The sequence below is a fragment of the Carassius auratus genome, chromosome 13, assembly GCF_003368295.1.
Source record: "Carassius auratus strain Wakin chromosome 13, ASM336829v1, whole genome shotgun sequence".
Taxonomy (NCBI): domain Eukaryota; kingdom Metazoa; phylum Chordata; class Actinopteri; order Cypriniformes; family Cyprinidae; genus Carassius; species Carassius auratus.
Genome location: NC_039255.1, coordinates 22,658,195 through 22,676,254, shown reverse-complemented (window position 1 = coordinate 22,676,254; position 18,060 = coordinate 22,658,195). Strand labels below are relative to the sequence as shown.

At 38.9% G+C, this 18,060-nt stretch overlaps 1 protein-coding gene across 6 annotated transcripts in view; it reads left to right on the top strand.

Annotated features, from left to right (window-relative positions):
• Positions 1–18,060, top strand: part of LOC113113043 (echinoderm microtubule-associated protein-like 4) — a 74,613-nt gene that overhangs the window by 12,149 nt on the left and 44,404 nt on the right. For 2 of the 6 annotated variants that reach the window (XM_026279161.1, XM_026279160.1), the window contains exon 1: positions 17,592–17,915. The exons of 1 other annotated variant lie outside the window; for it this stretch is intronic. In XM_026279161.1, the coding sequence (XP_026134946.1) occupies positions 17,846–17,915 (70 nt within the window). In that variant the 5' untranslated portion in view covers positions 17,592–17,845. Of the gene's footprint in view, positions 1–17,586; positions 17,916–18,060 lie in introns of those variants that run through there. 3 more of the 6 variants (XM_026279157.1, XM_026279158.1, XM_026279156.1) reach the window with 3 other exon arrangements.

The following is an 18,060-nucleotide window of genomic DNA, read 5'->3' as shown; positions in this document are numbered from 1 at the left end:
GTAAGGGAAAGAAATGCAAACATTTAACTGCAGGTTGTTTATTACTATAATCTTTTTTTTTTTTACAATTTGTCTACTTTTTAATAAAATGTATATAAAATAAAAAAAAGAATAAGAAATAAAATACTGCTGCAAAGTTCTCCACTAAATAAAATAGTCTCAGTCTCAAACCAATATCATATAATAAAATATAATGAAAAATATAAATAAATAACTATGATTACAGTGCAACATTACCAATCCCAGCTTGTACGCCTGCTCATATTTAAAACATGTATATAACTTTTCAAAAAAGTGTAAAGTGCAGCATCAACAGTTTCAGTTTTTTGACCTGCTCAGATTTCGTTATAGCGTTGGACCGATCGGAGTAAGAGCAAAAGTCTGTTTAAATGCAGACGGGAGCTACGTTTGAATTACAGTTGTTTTTTTCCTAGTTGTAGTGATGTTCAGACTCGCGTGATGCCTTTTGAAAACCTTAGGCCGGTGACACACTGGCATATTGCACCTGTCAAACATAGTCTATTTTGTCGTCAATACTGTTGACGGTGTCCTTTATCAGTAGGCTTTATATTTATGCTCAACATGAAGTATAGATATTGTTGTCGTGAAGACAAGATCCTGGTCTGTCAGCGGTCTCCCTCTATGTCACCCTCAGTAGCAGCAGCGCACCAGCGCCGCGTCAGGCACGATTCTGGTGTGTAAAGGCACAGAAAACGCGAAGCAGCCGTCACGCAGCAGAAACGCCACGCTCACGCCACGCAGCCAGTGTGTCACCGGCCTTAGAATCAGCTGCAGGGCGGAATTTGCGCTGAGCGCGGAGACTTCCACCACTTAATATGTTCGTTTGGAAACACGAAAATGTACCTATGTTCCGCACACAAATTATTGCATTCGGTCATTCGGTACACGTATACCGTACTGAAAGCCCTGTACCGAAATGGTCCGGTACGAATACACGTATCGTTACACCCCTAATTACTATACAGATATACATGGTTGTTTTACTGTGTCACGGAGCTGCCCTCCATTCCTAGCATGCCCTGTCTTTAACCACCTCTTTATTTACCTTGAAGTGGCAGGGAGGTGGAGAGCGGTTGGGCGTGCACACACACACACACACACACACACAAGCATGTATCCACAATTAGAGTGTGGTGTCTCAGACTGGCCACCCGAGCACTAAATTTGTGGACATTTAATTTACTTTATATTGCTTTAACCAACTGTGGACTTTCATTTGGATCGACACACATGGGGGTGGCCGTCTTGAGCTGTTAAAAGACCTGAAAGGGTTTTTAGGCCTTTTTCTTTTATAACTTTATGCATTATTAGAGTACTTATTGATGTTCATGCTCTTGAATTTCAATAATTGTAGCTGAAATGAAGCTATTATGTGTTTGAGAAAATGCTGTTACTCACCAACTAGGGTGGCAAGTTAGTCTGTGAGTAATGTGTCGTGAGTGAAGATGCTATTGTAGGGTATGGTTATTGAGTCCATGGTAGTACCAGTAGAGCCAATGTCTACATCATGTGGTTTATTTTCTCCTATTTTCTTTGTCCTCATGAGTTTCGAAGTTGGACTTTTGTATGCCTTTCAGTTTTTTCCCCCTTTTTGAATTTTTCATGTTTTTACATGAGTGGTATATTGCAACATTTATGCTGGCTTGGGAGCAAAAGAAACACTGGCATTTAATGTCCTTCAGTCATTTTTAATATCTTTTTCTTCTAACGGAATCCCCAGATGATCACTGACATATGGTGTCAGAAGTGGGAAGTTTCTGATTAGTTGGAGGATTCCCGAAGGTGCTGTGCCAGAAAAACAGCCAGGGTTAAGTCAGGAGGCACCCAGTTCTACAGAGGTTCCAGGAGCAGTTGCTTAGGGTGGGGGTGATGCTATTACACCTACTCCAGCTGTGCGCTCAACAGAAGGAGTAGTGTCAGAAGAACTGGCTAGCTTGTTTAAAACTCTCTTGGAGTCAAAAGCGGCTTGGGATGACCAAGTGGTGCAAGAGATGATGAAGCAAGAGTAGTGCTGGAGAAGTATTCAGCACCAACTCCAGCAAATTTGTCAACAGGTCATAGAGATCCAGGCTGGATCATCTTCGCTCAGTTGTAGATAAGGGATATTATACAGTCTTATTATGCCGCTTTCATCGTCGCTCAGATCGTCTTCAGAATCAGTGAGCGCTTGTTCATAAGCATCCGGCTTGTCGAAGAAGTCCTTCAAAGCATTTTCGGTGTAACGGCCACATTTCAGCTCATTTGCGTTAATCTTTGCGGCGTCCATCTTCATTGAATTTTGATATCAGCTAGAGCCGGCCAGAGCGCTGCATACTAAGTAGCCACGCTTCCCTCGGAGGGCGGGGGCAATAACAAAAGAAACAAAAGCCGGCTTATCCAGTATGGAAATACACAGACAATGAAACGCCCCTACTGCGTGCTAGAATCTCTGACAAACAAGCTGATTTCAACCTCAAAATGTACGCTTTTAAATATACCAATACTGCTATCTCAAACACGGAGAGGCTTCTTTGTGATATCAACTAACAGATTCTGCAAAAAAACGAAAATCACCAATTTTGAAAAAAAAAACAAAAACGCTTCTTTCTCATTTTGCTCGAAAGTTGTGCTGCCGACTTGTGTCACTGGTTTCCGTGCCGGGTCACATATTTTTATTAAATTGTCACAACGTTAAATACAAATTTAGTCATATTAAAAATATTTTATGACATGACATCCATATCCTACTTGACTAAAATGTATAGGCCTAGTTTGTAGTTAATAGATTAGACTAACATTAGGCTGCTTTAACCTTACCCTGAAGATAGTTCACTCTCCGGTCATGAAACCAAATAATTCAATAAACTAGCATGATAATATTGTGTATCTGTGATCTCAAAGGCTGACAATAAGACAATATGATTATGGAGCATATCGCCCAACACTATTCAAATTCTTGAGCTGTGTTGTGTTTTGCTCTCTCCTATGCACTTCTGTGTTTGTCACCACGTTCACCGCTCATCACGATAAGCCCTGACATGGCATTGTGGATTAAAGAGCATGATCAGGCCACGGCAAAAGAAACAGCTAATCTTGCAGAGACATGCATGGCCACTGGTTCCCAGTGCAAAGCGAGTTTAAGTGGTAAGCAAGGAACTAACAAGCTGGACGTTAGATGCTGTTATTGTTATTGTGAGTTAGGACATACTAATCCCTTTTGTCCATCTAGGAAAATTAAGCAATTTGCTGTATCTTATCTACATAATTAGGGATGAGAGGAGAGGACATTTGTTCTGTGAGGTCAGCCAACACAATGAAACTGCAGATTTTATGCTCCACGTAAACGTGGGTCTGTCCGGAAGCCAGGGGGACTGAGCGATGGCCTCATTCTGTCCCCCAGTGCAGCAGAACACAGTGATGACTCTGCATTTTCACACAGGAGAGTTGGATATTTAAAGGCAGGCCACTGCAGTCCGTCCAACTTTCTCTTTGGTAGTTTTCCATAGCATCCAGCTCAAACATGGCTGGTAAAAGGATTTCCAAGTTCACCAGGTGCGCAGCAGCAGTGGGCGCTCACAATTTGTCCCAACAGGGGGCGCTGCAGACACTTTAGAGAACTGGTTCTGAGGCTGAGGCTGTTTCCTTTTTGTTCGTTAAACATAACATTTCAAGACTTCATTTTGAGTTTTTTCATTCTTAAATTAGCATTTTTCATCAATAATTAAAGGTGCAACAGATAACACAGTGACACCTAATGATTAGTGCTTTTGACAGATGTTTAAACTAAAGGACAAAGATCCAGTCTTAGAAGTGACCTAGAAAATGTTTTTTTTTTTTTTTTTTGGGCACCATGTTGACATAAATGACCAGTCATATATACACTAAACTGTAAAATAAACAACAACAACAAAAACTAATAAAGAAATTAGCTGGAAATGTTCTGCCTAGACATCCCATAATTTTTTCATAAACTCTAAAACACAACACAATGCAGTGCAAAAATCTAAATATAGGTAAAACACTTATTTTCTCTCTCTTTTTTCAGTTGCAAAGTTTGGGTCAGTATTTTTCATATATATGAAAATATATATATTTCATATACTTAAAAAGTCTTACAGTTGAACCGTAGTGTACACACTAGTGTAACTGAAAAGCTTTTTTGTGAAATTCCATCCTTGTGATAGGTGTCAGTATAACACAGAGGAACCACTGTTTTACCAGCTGTGAATAAAACTAAAAAAAATGTTTAGTGCACCTTGCATCTAGTAAACACCATGAGTGCATTCAGTTTTCTGCTCTAGAGACAAATCTTTAGTACCTAGAATTACCCTCTTAAGGGTTTTTAACTAATCCAAATCATTTGTAATTAAGTATTTGGAAGAAGGATACACTGTTATTGCTGTGGTGAATGTACATCTCCAGTTAGCTACAGACTGAGTATTGTGAGACTTTGCACGGACCGTTTAGATCTGTGTGCTTTGGTTTTGCCATTGGAACCATTTCACTCCCGATAGTGTGCATTAATTCCTGTAAGTGCCACACTGGGGTCTGAGTGTGTGTACTTCCCCTAACATTTCATTTTGATCTTGCTTGAATAAATTTGCAAGCTTGCATAAGCACTTCAAACTAAATAGCAACAGAGACAGACAGAAAATAAGTGAAAGTGGAGAAACCAATGTAAAAAGAGAGTAAATAAGACATATGTGAAAAGATATAGACAAAGAAAGTCCAAAGCAAGATGAATAGCAACAGAAGCAGTTATTTTTACGTTTCATTATCTGTATCTAAATTGCTGTTCTCTTCTGTGAAACACCAAATAATATTACTTACAGATTGTAATACCAATGTATACTACCAATGTATCACTGGATATGAAAAATGGATGAAACATTCTTCACGACATCTGATGATCTGATTCTGGTTTGCACATTTGATGGACACTTTAGTATCCCATGAGTCCATTGGTAAGGAGTCATGAACGGCAGGTAAGCGACCCAAATCAGTCACATGACAAAACCAGCATGTCATGGGTGTGAGCTGTGAGGCGTGTGGCTCAAACGTATTCTTTGAGCTCAGTTTCGGTTGGACTTATCGATGTCAATTGTGATAAAACTAACCTCAATTTGTTTTTTAGGTAAAATGTTTCAATAAATCATTGAAAGATTAATGGCATAATTTATGGTTATCATTTATATACTGTTAACAAGGATGAATAGAGTAATCAAAGAAAAAAAAATCTATACATTTATTGAGGACAAAGAATAATCGCTAGATTAGTCTGAAAACTTTTAGAAAAGTTTATATGCTACTCACATTTGAACTATAGCCTATAGAAAATACGTTTTTACTGGTTACAAAGTAAGTTCATGAGTTTGGATGCTAGCTGATGATCTGTCACTTATGTTTTTTCTGAGAATTAATGGGTGGTTAAAAAAGTGCTTTAAACTGATCACATTACTCAAGATTAATGCTACAGTGCCTCCCAAGTCATTGTGATATTGTGAGCTCTTGTAACATAAGGACGGACATTTTTCTCACGGATAGCGAAATTAAATGCGATTAAATCTGAGATACCGTTTGGAAAAGAGAGAAGGGGGATTGGCAGAGACTGCCAGAGAAATTACTGACAGCGGTTCTCCAGTCAGACGAGTGTCAGCTTGTCAGTAAGTGTCAGGTTTGCAGTTTCAATTCTCCAGCAGCCCTGCAGCGCTCCAGCTACGTGCTTCATTTGATTACACTCCTCAATGCCAAAACTAGACACGCACCGATTGACACTGTGGACTGCGTGCTGCAATTCAAAGACAGTTTTTTTTTTTTCATACAAGTCTGAATGGGCATGAGCAAAGATGCTAATTATACGTCTTAAGGTGCAGTCAAATTTTTGACCTTTCAAGAGAGTAAGGTGTTTCTTCAGGGTGTTGCTAAATGATTTAAGGTGTTTGGAGTGATTGTTAATGATTAGCCAATGCCTTGCCAGTTGCAAACTTGTCATGCATGAAACTTTGCCCGGATCAATGTATAGTCCTCTATTCTAGTTCAGTTACTGCACACCCAATCCATCTGCTATTATTTAACTGATAATGTGGCTTTCATTAGTGCAGATTATTTGAACTGTGTCCTGCCATCTGTATGCTCTACTCAGGCGTGAGTACTGTGCATTTCCTTCATTTAATGTGCATTGAAGCATGAGCTGTATGTTTGTGTGTCTGTGAGCAAGAGATGAAACTGTACATGAGAAGGTTTTTATTACCCTCAGTTGTAGTAGATGATTAACTTCCTCATGTAGTAGAAAGAAGATTCATTCATCACATAACATACTTCCATATTGCTCTGATTTCATGCTGTTGACCTGGTTGTATGGCAAGATTAGCATTAACATTCATCCAGTTTCTGGGTGGGCAGATAAACTGCAGCAGATTGTTGCTGTTGCTGAATGTATTTGGGGACTTTCAAACACTATTCTTTCATTTTTTATGTTGGGCCCCCTGTGCTTTATGGAGGCATCTGAACTGCCACAGACCAAACCACTCCTTGAATCAGACTGAAGCATTGATGGCAATATATTTTAAAGCTTAATTTTCTTCCTCGCCACTAGGACTAGGTCGATGCAGTCTTTATATCCCACAGGAAAATCCATTAACATTTAAGACATGTTGTTTGCATTCTCCTTATGTTTACACCCCCTCCTCACACACACACACACACACAGTGTAAGACGGCTACACACCTGTGATTTCGCTCAGGCAGTGGCGTCTGTAAATGCTGCCGGCAGCAGAAAGCTGAGCGAGCTCTCATCTGTGGCATGCTGCTTGTGTGTGAGTGTGTGTGTTGAGCAGAATTGGTGGCAAAAGACTTGTTTAAATGCAACTCTTTCAGGTTCGTCAAGTCTTGCATTACCATACCAAAGATTTAATGACATGTTCAGAAACATATTTGTGGGATTTAATGTGTTGTATGATTGCACACAGCTTTTTTGAGTCTGTACACAGAGATGGTTTGCCCAGAATACAACAGAGATTGGTTTCTGATGTTTTTGGGGCATTTCACTAGATTAACTGTTGGGTTACGCCATTAGACATTCGTTGTTCTCTACATGTACGCGTTTTGGAAGGCAAGATTCAGTTGAATGTCAAAACATCAACGCCTAATTTGCATGTAAATTGTCTTTTGGTTTTGGCACCGCCAGCAATGATCCTTTGGTGCATTTGAAAAGCGCAAGAATGCAGAAGCTAATAACAGCGTCTGGTAGCAGTAGTTGTTTCTTTTGCAGGGTGGATGGAGAACAAGAAATACCAGCAAGAAATGTACAGCCAACTTTTTCCGGTCCACAACCGATCCAGGTGAAACACGAATGTTGCACAGAACGTTGCGGCTTAGTATTGTTTCCACTCCATTCTCATGGCCCCTCAGTACTGCAGCTCTCTTCCAGGCTAATTGGAAACAGGGATGCAAGGAATGCAGGCGATGCTGCTGAAGGGTTCAGCGGTGGGCGGCCAAATCTGCACCCACACACACTCTTGACACACACCCATTTGCTGGGGCATGGTAGGAGGGCAGGAATCATGGCTCTCTGTGCATGCATTCTTCAATCAGACAGACACACACACTGTAAGCTTTGATGTACAACGTGTGTGGATTAGAGAACAAATTGGCTTAGTTGCTACTGTAGGCCATACCTGTTGATATAATGGCTCCGATCCAACACATTTGTTTGGGGTTTGGGAATTGCAAACTCATTCTAACCTTGAAGATCGAACCAGTTTATATATATATATATATATATATATATATACAAAAGTACAAAATGTTTTCATAACGGTTTTGTTAAAAAGGTTATTGAACATCTGCATTCTTTTGGTTATTCAGATCCAGATGCAATGTAATAAAATACTCTGATGTTTTCTGCATCACGGATGAATCTACAGAGGCATTGTTTAACAAATGGTGCAACATGATGTAAAATAATAGATTGAAATCAGAAACTAACACAGCCTTCCTCTTAACAGTCTGCAGCTGAAAAGCCATAAAAGTGTTTTGTGACCAAGTTAGGCAACAAAAAAGCTTCAGACTGCATTGCTGTGTTGTACAATGCAATTTATGATGCCACCATGTTGCCGGATGTTTATTTAACGCTTTTGTTAGCATCTTAATCACAACCGCAAAAAGGCCCTCTCATGGACCATATGATGCAAAGTACACAGAAGAATGACAAACACTTAGTTTGATTAGTTTGCTTTGTTTAATTTCTGGGCGTCAGAATGCAACTTTTAGTAAGTGTGCAGTATTAGATTTTAGGGAGGTGACGAGATTGCATAAAAACATGGACGTAGTGTCTGTGATGTCACCCATAGGTTTCCGAAAAGCATTTTTGAAGCCAAAAGTGGGCGGAGGCAGCCCTCGCCATCTTGGCAGCACGTCACCGAGCGTCACTCCCATATAATCGAAAATGGGCAAAAAGTCGGGAGCTAGTTGCTGAAACCACGCCCACCTAGCTCGACGGCGGTGACAGCAGCAGAAATCAAGTGGCTGAGCCCTTATTTATGCAGAACTTTAAGCCTTAATATAATTTAAACGGATGAGTTATAAAACTATTGTCACGTAGGGCAAAGTTAACATGGAGAGTCGATGGGATTGACTCCTTTATTGAGCCAGCCTTTAGCAGCCAGTCAATGAATTACAGTTATAGTCACTTCTGTGTTGGTTTCACGAGAGGGAGCGGAAGGTTGCCGCTTGGTCAAGATCTCGTGTCGGATCTCGCGACAATGTGACTATATCCTCGCAGAGCAATTTGCAGTTTTTACATTAGAGCTACACAATTAACCGTTTAAAGATGGCGAACACCAACGCAATCTTATTCCAGAATGACCACGATTCAGCTATGTCTATTATAGCTGTTTCACATCGCGAGTGTCAGTGGAGCGTGAGAAGCGTGATTTGTTGCCGTCCATGTTAATAAATCATTCATGCTACAGCTGATCCAGAAAGAGCAACACAAACAGTTTTTTCAACCACACATCATTATTTCTGTGTTTCAGACATTTAGATAACAGAAGTACTGATATAAAAGTTTATAGTTTGGGTATAAACACTTATAAAGTAGCGATCAAAATGAAAATATCTTGACACATGTATGTATTGTAATGCCTATCCTCTTCGCCACGAGGTGGTGTCAACTGTCAGTTAAAAAAAATGTCATTCAATCGTTCATTTAAAAGATTCTAATTGAGAAACAGGTCTTCATGAATTGAGACACTGACCCCTTCATTTAATTATTATTATATTTTTTGTTTTTTTGTTGTTCAAATGAATATATTTTTTTAAAAGCCTTAAGCAATGAACATTTTGTCGGAACCACTATTGTTATTTTGTTTAGTTTTGTAATGTTTTTTTTTTTTTTTCAGTCGTGAGAGAATCATGATTTCCATTTATATATATATATATATATATATATATATAAACATGATCCTCAACTTATACAGAATCGTGCAACTCTAGATTTCATGTTTTTTATTGCTCCATATAATTCAGTAAAATAGAACTTTAATTTCATAAAGCACAAGTTGATTTCAAAATGCACCTTCATTTTTTGCAATTTTGTGTTTTTCAGTTGAATAAAAGAAAAATTTTCCCTATATGTTCATCATCATTGATGATTTCTTTAAAAAAGTCTAAAAATCTCGTCTCCTCTCATTCTCGTGAACCCAGTCTCGTGTCTCGTCTCATGGGATAAGTGTCTCGTCACACCCATATTAGATTTAGATATTTACAGTTACAGAGTCACTTACCAAGTAAGCAAGAATAGTTGCCAATAAACCTCCAAATCCGTAGCTGGTCACTATACATGTCGGTCAAACAGCCCTTTCTTATTTAAGTGGGCAGTTTTTGACCAACATAAACTGCAATGTGGACCAGACTACATGCTGATTCTCGAAAGTCTTACTACATGAGACTAACTGATGTGGGAGGCATTTCCCTAAATGCTAGTTTGCGTGTGACTGCTGTATGTCGAACATGCCTTGTTTTGTCAGGCTCACCCCAGTGTGGTTTATTTCTGTCTGTGAATGTCTCTTTTTCTGTCATTCCTCACTATGCCTGTGTGTGTGTCAGTCCTATAACTCATGACAGTCATTCTCTCAGTAGCCCGTTAGACCTCAAATGCCCTTATCACGGTAGGGACCAGCTGTGCATATGAATGCATGTGCGTTGGTGTATTTCTGGCTCTCTGTCTTTCTTGTTCTAATTTAGCGAGGCTAAACAAACCACGTTCATCACAGGAAGGAGTGGTGGAGCTCTGTAAACGATATTACAGAATCTCTGAAGCTGAAGTGTGATGTTAAAATACTTTACCCTAGATAAATATTAACCTTTTGAGTAGTACGGTCCCACATGTGGGATTTCAAATGCTCTGTGATGTCACATAACTGCCAAATTGAAAGGCTGCTTTCACGTGTTGGCTGGTGCAGACGTACTGTAGACGCTCTGCGCTTGTCATTAAATCACAATTATGCAATATTTATTTTAAGTTTCAGACATTTAAATAACATGTTAGTGCCTTGTTCTACTGTTAATCATTTTTTTTTATATTATTTATTTTTTGCTATTTCATTGTGGTGCAAATTTACAAAAAAAATACACACACTTGACACTTCACATTTTACTTAATGAAAAAAAAAATATTTTTTTTACCTGCTTTAAAATGAAATGCATTATAGCAGCTAAAGATGTACAAAACCACATTTACTATATATATATATATATATATATATATATATATATTTATACATCACAATAATTTATCATTAGTACACATTAGTATATTTTTTAAACTATCTAGTCACTTTTTTACTTTACATTCCCATGATCAGGTGTTCAGATGGGGCGTGTTCTTACGTTCAAAGCCTGACAGAGCACAATTGAATGTAAGGGAATTCAGAGGTATTTGAGTTTTTTTGTTTTGAACCGTTTTCAACCTGACATGCCTTGGCACATTACGCAAGATGCTAAAAAAACAACACAAGATTCAAAGCAGCGGCCAAAGATGCTTGTAATTGCTTTCAGGAGAATGCATTTAAAGATGCAACTTTCTAAAAGTGTTTTACCGTGCAAACTGTCCCAACAGCTGAAGCAAAGCATGTGGTCACAGGACACGCTAAATAAAGCAGAAATATCAGAACTAAAAATAAAAAAAATCAAATAGAATCACCCCCACTAATCAGACTTAAGACAGGGCTTTCCTAGTCTTACAGGGCTGGACCTTTTACTATTTGTAAAATGTATAGTGAACTTTGTAACTAAGAATTGCCCACTTATAAGGAAGGGGATTCTTTACATGATAGTAAAGGGTTTTTAGGATCCCCTGATTTCGGCCTCTCAAACTCTAAGTGCACTCTAGTCTCTGACGTTAACACCTCTCTCTTTCAGCAAGAGAGAAAGAGCCAAACTGATCATACTGGTATCAGAGTGCATTACTCTTAAATATTGTGTAAGCCTAAACACCACCGTTCAGACATGCCCAAAATGTGTCATGTCAAAAACCATTAGCCTTATTATGATCTACGCAGGACAAAGATGGAGAGATATGGAGCAATTAAAAAATATGAATAGTGAAGAGGAATAATAATGCAGTTAATCAAATTGGAGATCTTCAGCTGGGTTTGACACCACAGAATGGATATGCTTGTCTTTACCTTCTCAAGTGTGAGCTTGCTTGATCTGTACCTTCCCTCTTTATCACTTTTAAAATGAAGAATCATTGGAAACGTGCCCTTGAAAATGTTTTTTTTTTTTTTTTTTTAGTTTTGTCTGGCCTCAGTGGGTGTTGTGAGTCACCGGTAAAGAGTTTTGATTGAAGCACTGAGAATTTCAGCTCTTTCGCAACACATTTTATAATTTTTTTACATTTACTGCAGAGTTTATGCACTCAAATGCTGTTTCATCACTCAAATGCTGATTGCCTGAAGTTAGTCTCCCATAGCCAGAATTTCCGACATTAGATAAGGTCTTCTTTACAGCTTATTCTGATCAAAAATGGCATATTTAGGAAAGTTCTAGTAATATTCATAAAGTAGTGGACTGCTAGTAAAGCCAAATCGGACTGGAACTGCTGATTTGTTGCAAGTTCTTCACAGTTTTATGTGCGACATGCAGCAGTTGGTCCATGGGTGTTGCATCTGAGGATGAAAGTGACTCTTTCTTGACTCCACAGAGTGATGTGGTGTGTTGGTTAACAGTTTGGGTTGGTCATAGGTTCAGACCCCAGAGCTTTTTGAGCATTACTCTTAACCTCTGTTTCCTCAAAGAGGACCGTCCCTAATATAGTAATAAAGTGTAAAAGTGTCTGCTAAATGACTACCCACTCTCATAAACTGCTGGGGTGTTTGATATTGCTGTAGAAGTGCGTTTAGTGGTCACAGTGTTTCTGGGAAGGCGTCGGGTGTTCGTGCAGATGCTTCACTGAAAGTATGATCAGCCCTTCTGCTTTCACCCCTCGCACACTCTCTCTTTCCTGTGTGCCACCGGCTGCTTTCCTGTCATCTCTATTTTAGTGTGAGGTCTGTGGGCCTCTGACGAGCCTCGGTTTCCTTTCTCGAGATGACTGTGTCCACCGCCAGGCCACACTACAGCGGGTCCCGCTCCTCAGGCATGCTGGGACATGGGGAGTGGCACATGCCTCGTGTCTGCAGCAAAGTTATTTTGCAGGTCTCATTCCGGGATTTGTGCAGTCTGCCAACATGTTTGTGTCTGTGGTCCAGGCCTTTCATTTGGCAAGAATTGAGACAGGTGAATGAAATATTATAAAGGGAGCGAGGCGGGGGGTTTATTTTACAGACATACAAGGTTGGAAGAATGAATCTTGCATGTTTTACCTGTTTAACACCAGCACTTATGTTACATGTCAACATTTAGAATTAGTGAATCTGCACACCTGTGTAAATCCGTTTCAACAGTGTTAAATTTGCCTAAAGGTCTCACATGCCAACATGCCCAGTTTGACCTGAATCACAAAATGAGTCGACCTACTGATGAAAAATTAATTGATGGATCAAAAGTCTAATTTCACGAAATTTTCCAGTTGTGCAAGTGTGCCCTTTCCTTATAAAATGATACTGATCACTTCTTATGCATCTTATGCATGCATACTCTTAAAAAAAATATAGAAGATTTTAAAAAAAATTATAATATATTGTACATAAATGGAAGTGGATGGGATTTATTATTTTTTTTTTTTTAATTAAAGAGATTTCTAGATTTCATGCGTTCCTCCAGCCTATGAAAGCGATCCAAGTTCCTCAAAGAAATGTAGTAAAATGAGACAGGATATTTTTGTATATCGCTAGCTGCGCAATATCCACTTTTGTGATTGTGGTATTGTGATTACTTGAATATACAGTCAAAACCGGATCCCTTAAGTTATCACGCTAAAAACCTGTCACTCATGAATCATCACTTCTGACTGCTGATCCCTCGTGATTGGCTAAAAGTGCGGCTGGCGATGTCAACGTCAGTATCAGCCGAATCTGCAGTGGTCGTGTGTGTTTAGTAACGTCATGATGACTGATTGGATGCTGTACATGCACACTTTGGTTTTCTTAGTTTACCAATTAGCCTATACTGTTTAGATGTTTGAAAACCACTAAACTGACCCTACACCAGCCCAAATTTATTCTATTTTTAAAGTTTATAATTAAAACAATCTCATAATACTGTTAAATAAATGCATTCATGCCACTTCTGAGCCTCTTGAGCAGTTTATGGTTCAATTTAATATAATGTTTTCAATATATCTCTTTTTTAATAAATATAAATGTATGAATTTGACATAAAATATGACACATTTAATACGGTTTCAAAAAATTCTATTATAAAGATGCCCCTGCAAATCACTTTGAGTCAAATATCCCCTAAATGTTTGTCATTGATTAGAAGGTGCTGTTTTTAAATCATTCTCACATTTTATTATTTTATTATTATTTATGATAGGTAAAAATTTATAGCCTGAATGCACTGTAAGTCCCTTTGGAAAAAAGCGTCTGCTAAATGCATAAATGTAAATTTTAAATGTAATTTAAATTTATTAAACACAAGGTTTCATAAATTATGCTTAAATTATTAGCCCCCCTCCGCCCCCCACCTCTTCCAAGATAGGGGTCCACCCAGTGAAGTTTGTGTGTGTGTGTGTGTGTGTGTGTACATGAATTGAAAAAAATACATAAAAATAAAATGATAATAACTCTTTCTAATCCAGGTAATTAATGGGGAGTGGTTAAGTCAATAGAATTTGTCATGTTTTTACAGAGGTGGAGCAAGTCATTATATTTTAATAATAGATTACACTTTACACAACAATTATATGATCATTATATTATTTATTGATTTTATTTGAACCCTTACGACTTTTGTCTACACCAGCAGGGAGATGCAGTTCAACAGACATTTTGTCTTAATAAACAAAAATGCCATACTGGGCATTAGGGGGTCAAATCTTGATGTTTAATACTGTATTTAAATGGTCAAATAGTAACATTTTGTACATTTTCATGATGATATCCTTAATGGTTCAAATATATTATTTTTCTCTATCAAAAAAATAGTGGTGAACATTTGCAAATCTAAATGGATAACACTACTTAGGTCTCTGAGTGTTCAGTGCATACATTTTCCATTCATCATGGCAATATTAGTTCTGAAATGATGTAGCGATATGGTCTCAGTAAAGTCTGCCAGATTGTGTTGGTCTGCTGCGTCCTCTAGAAACTAGTGCCTTTGCATTCGACCCATGAAAAATTGTGAGAAACAATACTGCAATGGATACGTTTGCAACATTCCTCGATTTGCAGAATTGCTTTAGCGCTCAAGCAAATGAACTGCTCTTTGGTGCGATTCATATTCTGTGAATTCCCCTAAAGTATTCTAGCAAATATTGCTGCAGATTTGCAGTTAATATGCAATTGAACAGTTTGTGCAAGTGAATAAACGTGAAGACTTCCTCAAAAGAGAGTTATCCAATTTGTGATTCTAGAAACTGTGTGATTTTACCAACCAGATATAGACAACGTCCTTCAACAGCTTTGACTACAGATGACATATGGTGTGTATATAAGACTGCTGCTGCGGTTTTAATACCTTTGTATGAGTTGCTACTGTTATCTCAGTGCTGGACCAAGATTCACTTAGTTTTACTGGTAGAACAAGCGCCAGTAACAGCAAGATATTTATTTAGTAAAAAAAAAAAAAAAAAGTTTTATTCATTATCTGTATGATCCACAAAGCTCTGCACTTTGTAGAGTTTCCTGGGTTCAAACTGTTTTCAAGGTTTGAAATGTGCTTGAATTTTGATCAGTTGCATTTCAAATCAAAGTTCCATTTCAATTGGGATATAGCCATCAATGAAAACTGCCTAATGTAGGTAGTAGGCTAATGTAGCTTAGCAGGTTTTGGAAGAGAGCTAATATGTCTTTTTAGATCTTTCAGATGTAGGCGTACTCCCGGTTTGTGGTTTGTAATTACATTGTAAGATGAAATAAGTTTGGTTGAATGCAGACGTTTAGTGTGGAAGTGCATGCATATGCGTATGAGAGAGTTTGACAGTTCCTATGATTGGCCTTTGACCTACTTTCTTTTCATTCCTCGTCTGTAATTGTGTCAGTATGACACTCATATCCCAGTGCGAGATGACGTTTCCACCTCGTATGCTGTCTCTTGCACTGCGATTATCTTCTCAATCTCCTGTTGTTGGGTTTATGGCCTTTTTTACGCTGAAGGATTGTGGTGTACGTGGCCACGGTATTTCTTCTCTCCTCTGTTCTCCTCTTTCTGGCTCTAATTCTGGCTTCTAACTAGTCGCTTTTTGTTGTTGGATTTCCTTCCAACTTGGCAGCTGTGCGCTGAAGGAATGCTCTCTCTCACTTGCTCTCCTTCTCATTGTTGCATAGCTCTCTTCAGCGACAGGCTGGCCCCTTCACAAACGTGGGTTAATTAAATGTTTCATTCTTTTTTAAACAGTGCTGCTATGCTCCACTCCTTCTCCTCAGGTCTAAGATTGATGATGAATAGCCATGTTGTTTTTTGAACGATGGCCCACCAAGGCACCCTTACCATTATAACTAATTAAACTCTGAGGGATATAAACTGCAAATATATGAAAAGCACATACGTTGTATAGAAATTGACACTAAGACTTGGATGATGTTCAGGTAATGACATGAGATCCTAATAAACAAGCATGCACAGTCATTTAGTCACATTGTTTTTCCAAGCATTATGGTCATGGATTGAATATAAGATTAGCGTTAGGGCATATATTTTGTGTATCAATCTGTGAAATAGTACTCTGTATAGTTTGTAATTTTTGATTGTAGGATTTTACACTTCATAAAATACTATCCAGATACACCAACCGCTTTGTTGTGTATTATTTGCACTTACGACACCACACCACATTTTGATGAATACTAACTCTAAATTCTTTTGTGAGTAGGATGAATTAATACACATTCACATTTAGTCTAGAACTTAATCATGTTCACACAGTGCACACAACGCCTCTGTACTTCTGATTTCTCTCAGTATGGGGACTGGAGACTTGTCAGTCAATAAATGGAAAAACAAAGAAACTGGCGTTACTTTTTTGAAAAAGTAACTCAGATATTTTCTTGTAAATTAAAAAGTAATGCGTTACTTTACTAGTTACTTGAAAAAAGTAATCTGATTACGTAACTCGAGTTACTTGTAATGCGTTACCCCCAACACTGCTTAGGAGTCATTCTTGTCTAAATCTGTTCCAGCGGTGGACAGAGCCGTAGATCACTGACAAGCGACGCAATATTGCATTCATTATTGAAGGCTATTCAAATGCAATAATGAACGCAATATTGCATAGCTTGTCAGTGATCTGTCTATTAAATGCCGCTCCATTTGAAAGCAGGTGTTGGATATTTACCGCTAATCAGGGAACCGGCTTTACTGACAGAATGCGTCTGACAATTGCATGCAATATATCGCCCATCTCTACTCACTCAGGGCGGGTCTAGGGTAAGACACCCGTCCAGTCTGTGCTGAAACTCTACTGTCAATCAAACTATTGTGGGAGCGAATGTGTTGAAATCAGCTTGTGTATTTCTGAAGCCTCATGCTCCAGCCTAGCAACTGTTATTGAGCTTATCACTATTTATACTCTTGCATACTAAATGCTGTAGTATGCAAACTAGGATGCTTGAGTTGTTATTTATCCTGGAATAGTCTCAACAGTTATTTGGAATAGCAATTTACAGCTTTGTTTTGCATCTTGATCTCTTAAATCATATGATGTGACACATTGCAGCATGTGCACTTCCAGCAGCCAGTGCACGGTCATTTGAACGAGAATTTCAGAGCTGTTGTAATTCGCTGTAGTGTGTGTAGCCAGTTTCTGGAAGCTTTGACACCTCCACGTGGTCTCCTCCCCTCTCCTGGTTCTCCCTTCCCCCCGTCTCAGCACACATTAAAACAACATACACTGTGTGTGTGTCTGTCTGGCTCCATCAGAACGGCAGAGGTTAAAGATGTGCAAGCTTTAGCCACTCCCTTAGCCAACCAAGATTTTCTTTTTTTATCCCTTTATCTCCTCCTCCTCTAGTTTCCCTTGTTCTCTCTCAACCTCGTGCTCACTCGCTCGCTCTGGCTTTTGTGTGAGCGGGTGTATCTGTGTGCAGCACTGTCTGCGAAAAAAAGAATGTGTGTGTGAGACAGAGAAAGATAGAAACAACCGGCAAAGAAAGAGACCAGGAAGGAGGACACGAGGGGAAGCGTAGAAGCGAAGAAGCGGACGTGCAGCAGTGAATATTGCAGACATACGCGCGAGTGGAGAATGGAAGACAACACAACAGGTTTAGCTCCAGTGTGCAACTCTGCAGCCACGCTGAACCACCACTGCACCGGTAATGCAGCGCTGCGGGATTGTGGGGAGGGCTGTGTGTGTGACTGAATTTATGAAGAGGGTGCACTGAGATGCATGCGTGTCTGCGTGTCTGTGTGCGTGTGCAGTGTATTAACACAAGTCTTCCTTTTTGTCATTTGGAGGTT